The sequence below is a fragment of the Amblyomma maculatum genome, chromosome 1 (assembly GCF_055883805.1).
Source record: "Amblyomma maculatum isolate TAMU_Amacu chromosome 1, ASM5588380v1, whole genome shotgun sequence".
In the NCBI taxonomy this organism is placed as follows: domain Eukaryota; kingdom Metazoa; phylum Arthropoda; class Arachnida; order Ixodida; family Ixodidae; genus Amblyomma; species Amblyomma maculatum.
This window is the reverse complement of record NC_139344.1, coordinates 261,476,878-261,490,604: the sequence shown is the minus strand read 5'-3', so window position 1 is coordinate 261,490,604 and position 13,727 is coordinate 261,476,878. Positions and strand designations below refer to the sequence as shown.

Sequence of the window (13,727 nt, the reverse complement as noted above, 5' to 3'; positions counted from 1 at the left end):
ATTGGTTTTTTCCTTAATGCCGATCGGTGAGAGGCTAAACAACTGTGGTTTTAATCAACACACGTCTACAACGAAAAACATTGCCTGTCCCCTCCAGCTTCGTTACAGCAAGGTTCAAGTGTGGCATCCCCTCCATTGGCAGAAACAAAACAAAACCATTGAACCGTCATGGTCATTCGCACTAAAAGCTGCCCGCCTCCTTCTGTCAACATTGCCAGATGTAGAAATCAGTGTAGATTTTATTTAAGCCGTGCAAGGCGTGCCAGTACCCTGCCTGGCACTGCGTGGAAAGAGTTTTCGCAGCCTCATGAGGCGTCAAAAAGCAGTCCACGGTGAAGCGGGTAATGTCGCGCCATTGACGGTCACCGCTTGAGGACAATGTTGACGCCATCGCCGAAGGGCAGCATGCTCAGCTGAACACGCTCGTCACTCTTCAGCTTGGCATTAAGCGCGCGCATCGCCAGGGCGGACTCCTCGGTCGTCTGGTCGTCGAAAACTCGGCCTCCCTGCAGGGTCTACGCACAACAGGAAACTCTTTATACACGGCTCAGTTTCGTATCGAACGGTCAGATGGAGAACCACGCTGTGTTCTCCGATTGCTCGTTCCTTTCGAATCGCAGTACCTGTAGCTTCTGCGGGCATTACTTATACATGAAGATGGATGAAGAGCCTTAAAACTTTCCTTATTTAAATTTGAATACAATAAATTTCAATATCATAACTACTGGCATATTTCAATTAGGAGTGCGTCGTTTAAATTATGCAGCTTCACTTGCTCACTTACAATGGAAGGAAATGGAAGACTTTTCTTTTTCCTTCTCGCATGCATAAGGCGTAGTGAATGCACTCACGTTATCAAAGGCGATGATTCCATTAGGCTTAACAAGTCGCAGGCAACGCTCGTAGTACTCGTCGTATTCTTCCTTGTTCGCATCGATGTAGGCGAAATCGTAGCTTTCAGACTCTCCACCCGAAATCAATGCATCTACAGGAGACGAGGAAAAAACGTAGAGCAGAAGCTGGTAAACTCGTGGCTTAGTAGCGAAGAAGTTTGATTCCGTATTTGCCTTCTGCTTCTCTACACAAAGACGCCAAATTTATGGTTCTTTATATTGCCGCGAACTCTTTAAATCCTTATTTGTTCCTGTTCGACAGCCGGTGGCATGCGCCCTTATCATTGTTATTCGGGCTCGCTTATCAATTCTGTATCCCGTGTTTGTTCATACTCGCTGTCGCGATACGACGTGTTATCATTTTCTTTGTCACGAAAGATGCGCCGAGATCTGTCTCGAAGATTCCGATCACTCGCGTATGTTTCTCCAATGTTCCAGGTTGTGCTACTAAGATTCCGATCACTCGCGTATGTTTCTACAATGTTCCAGGTTGTGCTACTAGCAGTTTGCGACGTTATCTAGATTGTTCTGAGCAGCCTTTAAATTGAGCGTTGACGAGTGCGACGGTCATTCTTTGTTCGGCGATCGACGAGCACGTTATATATATTATCTTTATTACCGGTACATGCCACATATTACTGTTGTCCTCTTCAACAGCTGTTCCTATCTGTAAGTGAACGTTTTTGGCAACGCGCGTATGCAAGGTCGACGTCGTCCAAAATTTTGCAGCTGGGAAACCTGTGCACCGTCAACTGCGGTTGACAAAACTCACTGATGAAGTGTCGCACTAGTTATTTTATTCTGCGGTGACGTGGAATTTAACCAGGGTGCAGGTAAAATAAAGATTTCCTAAAGACTATTCTCTCCACTGCCAAACTAAAATTAAAGGTGATAAATAGATGTGTTATTAAATAGTAGTTGGCCGCCAAGGTGCTTTCCATTATGCACGTGAACTCGAACTCAGTTCCAATTTCACAAAAGTAGCGCTCATGCGCTCAAGTCTCACCAAGGGATTCGACGGCCTTGCCAATGCGAATGTCGATCTTTTGCTCAACGCCAGCCTAGGAGAACATGAAAGAAAAGAACCACATTTCATCTAACTGACAGTGCAGGCCTGGCGTACACGCAGCGCTGGCTATGAATTACGCCGGTGAGAACATGAGCCCATATTGCGCAAACAGGACTCTCTTTGTTGGCCTCGCATTCATGCTCTAGATAGATAAGGAGGGGGAGGGAAGGCAGGGGTGTTAACCAGAAAGGCCTCCGGTTGGCTACCCCACCCTGGAGAAAAGGGATGAGGAGATTAAAGAGGCGAAGAGTCGAGGGACGTGGAGCACAGTCACAATTTGCCACTCAAGCCGGTGGCTGTTAGGTAACTAAACAGTGCCATGCCTCGAAGGCAGTCGAGTCTGTCGTGGCCACGTACCATAGGGACCTTATCCGCCGTTAAAAGACGATAATCGAGGAGGTACAGCGCGCAACGAAACTCATGTCTTTCTTCACAAATGCCGCGCATTCAGACAGGAGATGCTCGACTGTGTCTGGCACAGCCACAATTTTCACAGGAAGGGCAATGCGGAAAGCATATTGCTCGTGAAAGCAACATCGAGCCATAAATGGCACAACAACGTTGCTTCTCGACGCACTATAGGGGAAGGCGCAGTCCAGGGTCCAGTGCCCTGAGGTGGCGGTTGAAAACTCCCCTGTCGCTGACAGTGTGATCTCCAGGGTCAAAGAGCGAAGCGCACATGCTGCATGAACCCTCAATATGGAGATTTTGACTGGAACTACGTCGTTGTGGGCAGAACAGGCAGCTCTGATTCTGGTTAAAGGAGCCACCTCACGCAGTCACTTTCTTTGTTCAAATTATTCAGTTATGGGTTCTGTAACATGGTATTTTAGTTTTTTTCATTACTAGACATTATAGCGCTGCACATGCCTCATTATGAGGCCTGAACTTGACCCAGGCTCGCGGTTTCAAGTTCAGCATCGGCAAAGGCCCACTATTTTACCGCTCTGATAAGGACAGGCCCGGCCCGCCGACCTCGGCGTGTGGCTGCTCGGCCCGGGCCCGTTCCCGCAACAGTTCAAGAAAGTTCCGTGGTCACTGAGTGGCGCGTATTTGTATTGTAGACCCACTTGGCATTGTGAATTTGTAGACCTACGAATACAATGCCGTAGGAGGCTGCAATTCTCTATTGTTCACCCGATTTTTATTTCATTGTTGGGGAGTGTCCTGTTTACTATTCTACCCCAGTCTCTCTTTTTCCTTATTGTTCGGGTTTTGTAACGTCTGCCTCTCTCTCCGTCCGTTGTCATTTTGTATGACTGTTGTTCCCTTCTTTTCTGGTTCCTGTTTTTGTTTCATTTGCAGGTCTGGATGCTACCTTCTGGTTTTTTATTTTTATTCTTCTTAAACCAGCGTGGACCACCTTGCAACATGGACCTTGTTTTTTTTTTTTAATACCTTGTTTCGCTTTAAAAAAAAAAAGTTTTTTTTTTTTTTTGTATCTCGAGCTTTTGCTCCCTTTTATTCATTATTAATTGGTTTTAAGCATGGCATAGCTTTTGCTGGTCCGGGCTCCCTCTCTTTTTTTTTTTTTTTCTCAGTTGCAGAGGACGAATGAAATGGTAAAAAATTGTCCGTATAGACTCTTACTAGCAACACGAGTGATTGAGTGGCCAGCAAAGGCGCAAAAGTGGCGTTAAGGCTTAAAAAAAAAATAAATCAGGGGAAAAAAGAAAAACATGACATAAAATGCTACTTTTGCAGTTATGTTTTACGCTTGAAATATGTAAATATTAAAAAGCCTTCGTAGCAGTAGAAATTATATTTTTATGAGCACGACTTTGCTGGTTGAAGTCATCCGTTACAAATATGAAATGAATCTGATATCACTTGGGTGTAATCATAAATAATGAAAAATTAATCACGAAAACAACATCTGTTGTGTTCTTGCACCGTATACCGATATCATAAAATCTGGGTGTGGTGGGACTTCGAACATCGGATATCACAAGCACAAGCGCAGGCTATGAACACGTTTTGATCCGGGAAGTGCATCGGAGTGGCATGTATTTCTACTGGATTTAATGCCGCATTTCCGACGCTATTCTTACTTCCTCCTCTCAGAGGGTCGATGAAAGTCCTTTGCTGACCGGCTGGTTTAGTCCTGGTTCATTCCAGCTTTCAAAGGAAGTTAATAATACAGGTGTTAAGGCAGCATTTGTGTGATGTTAGAAAAACAACACAAGAAACTTCATTCGATACATTCTTTCTTTCTTTTTTTTTTACCAAATCACTAGTTAAAATCTATCATAATTCACTCAGAAATGCACCTCAAATATATCTTTTATACATCACAATTAATCACCCTGTCAGCAATAACATACTCGTCGAATCTTAATCAGAGAGGCGGTGGCCATTTTTCTACAGCAACGCATCTTAAACTAAACTCAGAAGTGATCAGAAATACCTGACGATTGTGACGTCTATAATAAATGATTTTAAGTCGAAAACTTATTATATATTTCTGCAAGAGATGAGGCAGTGGCCACAGTATTAGGCCAAAGCGCCTGCTGCTAGCGTATTATGAGTTAAATGGTTCGAAGTGGGCAAATCACCACTGGCGCGTTTGTTTGCTGCCCACGACGTATAGATGTGCTTTTTGGAGGGGACGACACCATACGACACAATCGAAACCGCTGCACGGCGATTGGTCCGATGAAAGCCCTTTTCAAGCTGCTTCTGGGGCTTCAAATGTGCACTCGCAAGCGCTAACACAAAACTGCAAAGCTGACAGCGTTCGCCGTTCGCTAGCAGAAGAAACAGCGTCAGCTTAGCCTGCAGCCGTGTACACTTTGTTAGGGGAGTGGTCTCGTGCAAATGAGCCGTGCGCCAGGCGTAGTAGTTCCGCCAAGAGCGCCACAGTAGTGAATCCCGTAAATGAATATTGCACTTTAGAAGCAGCGAGTGTCGGTATACGTCTTTCGGAGCTGTTCTAAATTCAACCATTGAAATGTGCCATTTAATTTCTCTAAGCATGTTCAACAGGGGTCAGGCGAGTAATTCAGATGGCAATCAGACATTTCATGGTGAGAGACGTTCATTAAACTCCACAAAGAAATGATGTTGCCGATAAGCATTTGATCCCATGGCAGCGAAGAACGCTCCCAAGAAATTTTAACTCCGGTATGCTGTTTTCGAGTAGTTCCAGGAAGCAGGTGAAAATTTAAAGAAAAATGGTACATTTATTGCAGCTTCTATCCCACGAGAAAATATGCACGAAAAATTAACCAAGCAGTGAGTTTCTTATTTTCTCAGCGAAAAACACTTCATAGCTCTCTTTAATCTGTGTCCCTGCTAGATTGCTCCCAGGAATACTTAATCCTGCGATAGTGAAAAAAAAAAAAAAACTAAAAATAAAAAGCCGGACTCAAGTTCTCTATGTAAGGGCCCGAGCGCGGTCCGGGCTCAGCCTATAGGGCCGGTGAACCAACGGATGTTCGGACAAGGCCCAATCCGGTGCAGTGCTCTAGCCTATATATTAATATTTGCGATGAGATTAACACAAATTATCCTTCGTTGGTGTGTTTCATGCTTGACCTGCAAGCTCCTCGCGCCTGTATCCAGCAAACTAGGACTTTAGCTTTTTTTTTTAACTTTGATTACACATAACACCTGTAGGATTTATCTGCGGAGAGCCTTTGCGGTTTTGTCACTGCCAAGTACTCGAGCACGAGCTGTTCCAGCACAGCTTCATTGTGCAACACATTGCTTTTCTTTTTTTTTTTTCAGTTTCAGGCTGAGTTAATTGCCCTATCGTACAATTTGCTCCACGCAAACGGAAAATATATCTTTTTAGCTAATTTCAATCAAAACTTTCGAGTCTATCCTCAGCGAAGAAAGCATAACCCTATGGCGGCATCATCGGTCTACAACTGAGAGAAGCGGGCATGTGCAACTTGCCTCCTTCCAGAATGGCCTTCCGAAGTCGGCGGTCTCTCGGTCAATGTCGAGGCCCCGCACGGTGCCATCAGGAGGAAGCGCCAGGGCCGCTGACAAGGCGCTGCAGCCGGTGAACACGCCTGCGCAGCCCACAGAAGGGACGAATGCATGGCTTCCGCCGCTGGGGAGCAAAAGTATACGGTGTTGGTTTGTACTGTACACCTTGATCCAGAATGTCACATTAAAACCTGAACACGTTACAGGGTAGGGCCATAGTGTTAAAATATTGGATACTGGCGAGAAGGTTAGCAGAGTCTGTGCCATTCTGTGGGTAGAAGGTCCTATTTACATTGTGCATTTCTCTCTGTGCATCCGGGAAGCGGCGGTCGCTTTTCTATCTGTGAAGTTCAAGGCGTCCGTGTGCTGTGCGATGTCAGTGCGCGTTAAGGAACCCCAAGTGGTCAAAATTTCCGGAGCCCTCCACTACGGCGTCTCTCATAGCTTGAGTCGCTTTGGAATGTTCAACCCTATAAGCTAAATTAGTTTATTGAGTTCTCTTCGTTGAAAAAAATGAGGGTTACAGTCAAAACATGATTTAACGAAACCCAATTTAACAAAGATATCCCTCCTAAGACAATCATAGGGTCCAATACTTTACTAATTCAAAATTGCGAGACCAATCTTATGGTCTCTCGCGATTTAACGAATCTTTATTCGAATGATCAAGGGGAGAAACTAATTTTTTGGTCTATTTTGTAAAGAACGCCCATAAATTTATTGATTGTGAGCCGACGGTAACATCGCAGAGCGCCTTCGTCCCGCTTTTACAAAATGAGATTTATAATTTTGAATTAAATTTTCCAGATGGCGGGCGAAGCAAAAAAAAAAAAAGAAAGAAAAGCGCGACAAACGGCCCCTATTACTGACGAATGGGCTAAGAACAGTGAACGTTGTAAATATTTTACTGAGTTAGCTGCTCCACAGTTTTGCGCTGTTGGACAAGTAATTTCAGTAGTCGTCGGCAAGCTACAGTGACGGGAACTAACTGGTGCTGCTGCGCACATTTGAAAATGGTTTACGATTTTGGAGTGCCTTGATCGGCGACAGCGTGGTTTGCTAACGCATCCTCAATCAGCGCGCAATCGGCGGCCAATCAACACTCGTTGTTACAAGTCCGCAGCTTTCCGAGAGGATGAGCGAAATAATTTATTAAAACGGAACCACGTCCGGCTCTGCATTCGTCAATGAGCGCGCATGTATCGGACTCAGGTGTAGCTTGCCAGAGCTGCACATTGCGATGATACCAACACACAGAGCATACCCAGGCGACCAATTGTACGAAAGGAAAGGCTTAGTTTGCCCTTTAAGAAAAAAATAAATTACTTCTCCTTCGCTCTTGAAATCTCTAATTTTCAGTGCAAAGTGAACACACAGGAGAGAGGAGTTAGTGCAATGTTTTAAGGGAATCCCCATGGGTGGAGTAGATTCGTAATAAGGAAGTAACCAGTCATTATTAGCATGCATCCATCCAAGTGTGGTGATGCTACTGAGTAGTTTTCTTCTTTTTTTTTTTTTTTTTGTAACCATATTGCCTCAGGGCATCAGTTGGGTATGAGATGAAGAATGAAGAAATGATTAAACGAATGGAAAAAGGTTGGCTAATCTTATGAAATCCAGGAGTAAGCGATGATGTGGTCCCTGCGTCCAGGCGATATACGATGCAGGATTGCTTGCTGATAGGCCAGCTATCGTCAGTTGCCGGATTCTTGTTGGTTTCAGTGCTGGGAGTAGTTACTCCCGTAATACAAGAGAAGTGTAATAAAGCATCATTTGTCCTCGCCCGCATCGCACTGTGTGTTGCAGACCCGAGGAACCAACTAGCCCGCACTTTCATCACCTTGAATCTGAAAAGCCGCCAAAGAAATCGTGCATACAGAGAAAAGATACATTGAAAAAAAAAAAAATCTTGATACGCTCGTTCATTCGTTCTGCTTCCACCACTGCGCCGATGTTATTCGCGTGTGCCGTCAAGTGGTGCCTCGAGCCCAGGCGAGCGCCATTTTGTCGCGTGCCACGACACCGTTATCGTGGTTGAGAAGAGCGTATTGCCGGGCTAGTTGGTGATCCATTGGGTAAAAAATTGCGCAAAAAAACACAAAGGACAAAGAAGAACACATAAGACGAACACTAGCCCGGCAATACGCTCTTCTCAACTGCATTTCTAGTACAGCGGGCCCATCTTAGCGCTTGTCACACGTCTTATGTGTTCTTCTTTGTCCTTTGTGTTTTTTTGCGCAATTTTTTACCCAACCGTTATCGTGACGGCGGTGATGGCCTCGTCGCGTGAGCTTACCAACTTCCAGGTATTTCTTAGCACGGGTGGCCTTCAGCAGGACTTGGTAAAGCTGCAGCTGTGCAGGCTTGGTGTGCATGCGTCCGTGGGGCAGCTTCACTGTCTCCTTCTCGGCGCATGCGCCAGCAAAAGATATGAGAACAGGTGAGGGTGTGATTAGATACGAATAATTAACTGAAATTAACCAATAAACTTTTTTTACTTTTTAAAGGATCATATGTTATAGTGGGAAATTTAAGGCCGTCCATATCGAAGGTGAGCCCCTCTTTGAACGTGCTTAATCAGTCATGCGGGCCGAAATATCCAACGTCAAAAATACGCATCTGAAAGCCCGTTGAGTTGGCTTTCACGCACTACACATTAATAGCACGCCGCCGCTGCGCGCGGTATTTTCGCCAGAATCATGCCAAGTTCTACGTCATCAGATACAAAAACGGCGTCTATGATTTGATGGATACAAATTATGCAAGCGACGCTGAAATATAAATGTGCAATACGTGAAAGCCGACTAGATGAGCTTTCGGATGCACATTTTTGAAGTTACATATTTGAAGCCATATTGCCGATGAAGAATATTTGAAATGGGGACTCGCCTCTGATCTGTAGGACCGTCATTTTCGCAATATAGCATTGCCCCTTAAGATTAAGATAAGAGAGCTGATAAGTTAATTTTAGTTAGACAATTTAATCAACGAGCTCTACAGTTTACATAATGCTCGTCTTGCTGTACAACCCTCCTGCACAGGCCGCACATAGGCACCTTTCACGGCGTTTTAAAGTAAAGATATGCAAAAAAAAAAAAAAATCCCCCGTAATTTGCAAGCTTAATCAAAAGATGGTAACCACTTGCGGCTTGCCACGAACCTGTTCTAAGAATAAGCCCACTTATAGCGGGAGATAAAGCACAGTGCACATGCGAGTGCAGATAGTAGTGGACTGTATAGCTAAGAAGGAAGAATTGCCCGATTCCTTCCAAGTTACCGATACTAAGGGTGCACTTTCAAAGCCGAATCGAATACAAGCAGTGATGCTTTGCAACCGCATTGGATACCAATAATGTAGCTAAAAGCCTAATCAAAGTATGAACCAAATATTTTAGCACGGAACCAATAACTGCGAGAAAAAAAAAAAAACAGCCAAGCCCTAGCCACGGCGTCGGTGCGGTTCTGTAACTTTGCAACATTGATATCCACTCTACATTACAGAATCCTATCTAGGTCAGCATAACCGTCGTTGCATTTATATATGAAAATTGTCATTAGCTCCTGATGATGACAGCGAATAAGCCTGCGTTACACTTCAGTAGACGAAAGGGCGCCAGAGCAACGCATGCGTCATGACCTCCAAAAGTAAACATGAATGCGCGGTTCGCCAAACCTTGGAGGCCATGTAGGGACCTCATGCCAACGGCATTATAACGTCTTGGGACGTTGCATCCGCATCCAGCTCAGCACGCGAACTTCGTACCAATGACTCACGAAAAATTCAATAACTTGAAATAATCATATTTGATTGGAATAAAATAATTTTAAGAGCGCGCTATTTGATTCGGCATTCGAAGATTTCGAATATTTGCAGACCCCTATAAAATGCGTTCAATGTTCACAATTGGGGGGACACTCAAAGAAACACAGAAGCCAAATTTTGGTTGCATTTTTTTTTCATGCCCAAGATATTACTGCACACGGGTCACCGTGTAATGTTCGCCTACAATCGCGAAATAATGTATAATTAAATTATATTTTTTTCTGCTTTGATTTCAAAAGCCAGAGATGGTTTGACGTTAAAGTTAAGTCTGTATCACGTAAAATATAAAAGAAAAAACTTTGATATATTCACTGCTTCTTTACTAGTTTCGACTTATATGTTCTCGAGACAGGCTGGCTTTAGCGCTGTAATTAATTAATGTGACTAATAAGCGATTATATCGCAGTTGCTACTCGCTTAATTCGTTCCTCTGTTACTTTACACTGATTACTCTGTACTCGTAAGCTACCACGTTATGTGAACGGCCACCCAACATAGATAATTAGGCCCCTTTTTAGCCAAGCCCTACGAGCTTTCCTGCATATAGTCTAGGAGTAGCGTGTATGACCCAGGAGCCAAGGGTCCTGGAGGGTTCGAGTCCCATCTCAACCTGGAAATGCCGTGCGGCCTCGTGACATCACACAACCTGACGACCACTCAGCATGCCCAGAACTGCCACCTGCCACCTGCCAGAGGCGTGGCCGTGATCTTTCGCTCATGACACCGACAACGCCGTGGGGGCGAATTTTTCGGAGAACTGGGCCTTCAATGTCGTCGCGTAAAAAACCACAACCTCTCGTGCAATATTGGTATCCTATAGCAATACCAGTACACACTGTGCACAACAAATAAAACGCTAAACACAAACATGTTGATTCGTAAGGAGCAAATTTAAGCCAAGTTGACTAACACTACTAAAGGAGAGTCTTCGATCCTTTGAAGCGAAATTACAGCCTGCTCTAGCAATGAGCATTCCCCGCCTAAGATGTCCTCACTCTGCCGTTCACATGTTTCAAATTTCTTGTTCGCGTTTCAGTTGTTGCTGAGGGTAAGTTCTCAGGTGTATACGTTAACCAGAGGGAGAGTCACCGCTTTTTTATAAGCAAGCTCCATTTTTTTATATATATATGCATATAGTTTCTTCCGCGCATTCGCTTTGAGTGCGGAGCGTGTGGAGTGTTTACAGGCAGTAGATGCGCATTTTTCCTGCCCCTGAATGCGCTCGCGCCATCATTAGCCTATGTATTTAATAATACTGTCAAATGGCAGAAGAACGCGTATCCTATAGCCGCATGTGCGCTGGGCCGACCAAAAGGGAAATGAAAAAGCCTAAAAACATGAGCGCAATTTGTGCTGCCTTAGGTAGGCGCCTCCTTTGCAATACAAAATATAAAGATATCAATTTGTGAGCTGTGCTGAGCGTATTTCCTAAAAGCCCAGTACGGTTTCTGCGCAACATTTCTCGCTCTGGGCGTGGTCACATCTACATACCTACATTACCTCCCGTTTCACCCATCAAGACACACGGGTAAATGCACCAAGCGCCTAGAATTATGATGCTTTCAGTGTGTGTAAATGTAAAAAGGCTGTTTCACTAAAGACTCTAAAAGTATTCTCGATCATACACTTTCTGTGTAGGAGCGATTTCTTTTATGGTATTGTATTGTCATCTGTGGAAGGCGTCAGAAAACTACTACCCGCCATGATGCTGCAGTGGGGGGACTGCTATGCCAAATCGCATCCCGGCCGCCGCGGCCACTTTTCGGTGGAGGGTAAAAGCAAGGCGTTCGTGTGCTGTGCGATGTCAGTACACGTTAAAGAACCCCGGGAGGTATAAATTTCTGGAGCCCTCTACTACAGCGTCTCTCATAACCTAGGTCGGTTTGGAACTTTAAACTCCATAAACCAAGCCAAACCAGAAAATTACTAAGACCATTAACAGCGATCTGGTTAACCACACTGTTATAGTTCACTTTTAATCATCGCACTTAGATGCTTTAACAGTCTATACATATTTTCAGCACGCCATTCTCAAAAGCCATGTCAATGTTTAGAACTTCGAAAATGCGCTTCTCATCAGCGGTGCAAAGAGACGCGCGAAAGGGAACCGCAAGGGGAGCGCACGCACACCAGAGCGCATTTCCGGCCTTCTTATCTGCAGCTGTTTCTGGCGCCCTTTACCCCTTTACCTAGCCTTCCAGCCTGCGCGCTTGTCTGGTCACGTGACAAGTGCGCGTTAGTGAGCATTTTTTTTTTTTTTTTTTCATGGTTTCGTGCTTCGGAACCGTTATACAGAGCCAGCGTTTTGCAGTGCATTGCGATGTGCAGAGCAGCACTTTGCGGCTCGATCAGGCATCGTCATACTCCCGTGCCTTCCTTAATTATAACTATCCACATACGAATAAACTCTGCGGGTCTAGTTGCTGCATACTGCTGCTGTGGATGGCTCTTGTTCGCCGCACCCAGTGAGCAACGGAATAGAGGCGCAAGTGTCGTTACTTACAGTAATCAGTTTCCGCAGCACGGGATGCAGTACACAGTGGTCGCGGGCGTAGGCCTCCGCCTCCGGCGTTGCGATCTTGCCCTTTTCCCTCCCAGGACGGGTCGGTGCGTTGTCCATCGTGGCGTCGCTTGTTGGTGCTCTTTATCCCACAAAAACACAGCAGGTGGTGGGTGATAGTGCATAAACAAGATCGGTGCACGGCGAAGTCGTCACGAGTGCAGCAAAACTGGCCAAGCGTAGAACTCACCACGAGAAGCGAGGCAAAAAATGTGGGTGGTACTACTCCAAGAGCGGTCTGACCAAGCTTTAGAACAATGTATTAAAATGGTTGTGTAAGTTAGAGAACCGGCATACATTTTTCAAACCAAATAGAAGGCAGAGCAACAGTAAACATTTCTTTCAACAGCTGGCAAAAAAAAAAGAAAAAATATGACCGGCCAGAGATTTTTGAACCCTGATTGGAAGCCGCACGATCAAGCTCCCCCTTCCCGCTCCTTTTCTTTTTTTTTTTTTTTTTTTTTTTTTTTTTGGTGCAGCTAGTGCTTACAAGGTCGCCAAACCTCGACCGGAAAGCGCTGGCTTCCTGCGATAACGGAGCCGTGGCGGCGTCTCAACCAACGACGATGGGCTGATAGGAATGTCGGTACCGAACCGTTATATCACCCAGTCGTGCAATAGCGGGACACATGCAGGCACGGCCGCGAGCCTTCGGGACTCACCTCCGGCAAAAGCACGGCCCACTACAGAAGATACGAGGTGTGAAATTCACTTGCAGCCCGTAAAAGCGCAGTCTAGCGTCAGCCTGTACGACCACAAAGACTGACCGCTGTGGAAGCGTCGTGGGCACCTTTCGGCGCGCTCAGGAGCACTCGACAAAACCGCCAGATATCGAGGGACTTCACCGCCAGATACGCTGCAGTGCCCCTCAGCGCCAGCCGTGCCGGTACGCTAGCTGATATTCCGCCCGTTCGGCGAAAGCAGCGCGTTGACGCACACAGGCGGCGCTCCTGTAAGGGTTACTCAAGAACGGCCAATAAATGAAGGAGGGACGATGACGCAAGGAGCGCATTCAGTGGCCACACGCCACATCCGTTACGTACGCTGACCATCCACGGTCTTCGGGCACCCTTGAATTCCGGGTGCTCCCTCCGTCATCCGCTAGCTGTCGGGCCTTCCGCAATCGACGGTGCTAATGGGAGCAACTCACGCATCTCTCCAAAGGGAGGTGTGAAAACCGTTCAGGAGAAACTGGCTGCTTTTAGCGTGAATGCCGCGCAGCGCCGCTTTTGTGAAGAGCGCCGCGGTACGTCTTCTTGCTCCCGCAGTGACAAGGTTGCAGACCGTGTTCCCAATTTTTTGTTTTTTTGTACACCGACCGCTTCTTAATTTTTAATAGATGAATCAAGGGACATGCTTGTCATATGCGGCAGGCTAATTATGGATTTGTCCCTTTCGCGCGCTTAGTGCTTCGCTGCGCGGCCATTGAAAGCATCAGATAACTGC

The 13,727-nt window shown here is 45.7% G+C and overlaps 1 protein-coding gene across 2 annotated transcripts; it reads right to left on the bottom strand.

Moving 5' to 3' along the window:
• Positions 1–221: 221 nt before the first annotated feature.
• Positions 222–13,188, bottom strand: LOC146206385 (catechol O-methyltransferase domain-containing protein 1-like). Of its 2 annotated transcripts, none has more exons than XM_084591051.1 (7): positions 12,944–13,188; positions 12,225–12,363; positions 8,195–8,300; positions 5,863–5,981; positions 1,900–1,954; positions 852–985; positions 222–515 (listed from the first exon to the last, which is right to left on the bottom strand). In XM_084591051.1, exons 2-7 carry the CDS (start codon positions 12,339–12,341, stop codon positions 363–365), a joined length of 684 nt encoding a protein of 227 aa, XP_084447177.1. In that variant the 5' UTR covers positions 12,342–12,363; positions 12,944–13,188; the 3' UTR covers positions 222–362. The 2 variants fall into 2 exon arrangements, with proteins under 2 accessions (XP_084447177.1, XP_084447178.1); XM_084591052.1 differs by lacking the exon at positions 12,944–13,188 and adding an exon at positions 12,472–12,829.
• Positions 13,189–13,727: the final 539 nt, after the last annotated feature.

What these genes read in the sequence shown, in the direction of transcription:
- LOC146206385 (XM_084591051.1), bottom strand. Translation starts at nt 12,341, where the DNA reads ATGGACAACGCACCGACCCGTCCTGGGAGGGAAAAGGGCAAGATCGCA. An exon ending in GAAGGCCATTCTGGAAGGAG is followed by an intron (nt 1,955 to 5,862) that starts GCAAGTTGCACA and finishes ATGTTCTCCTAG; the next exon opens with GCTGGCGTTGAGCAAAAGAT. An exon ending in CAAGGCCGTCGAATCCCTTG is followed by an intron (nt 986 to 1,899) that starts GTGAGACTTGAG and finishes CGTCTCCTGTAG; the next exon opens with ATGCATTGATTTCGGGTGGA.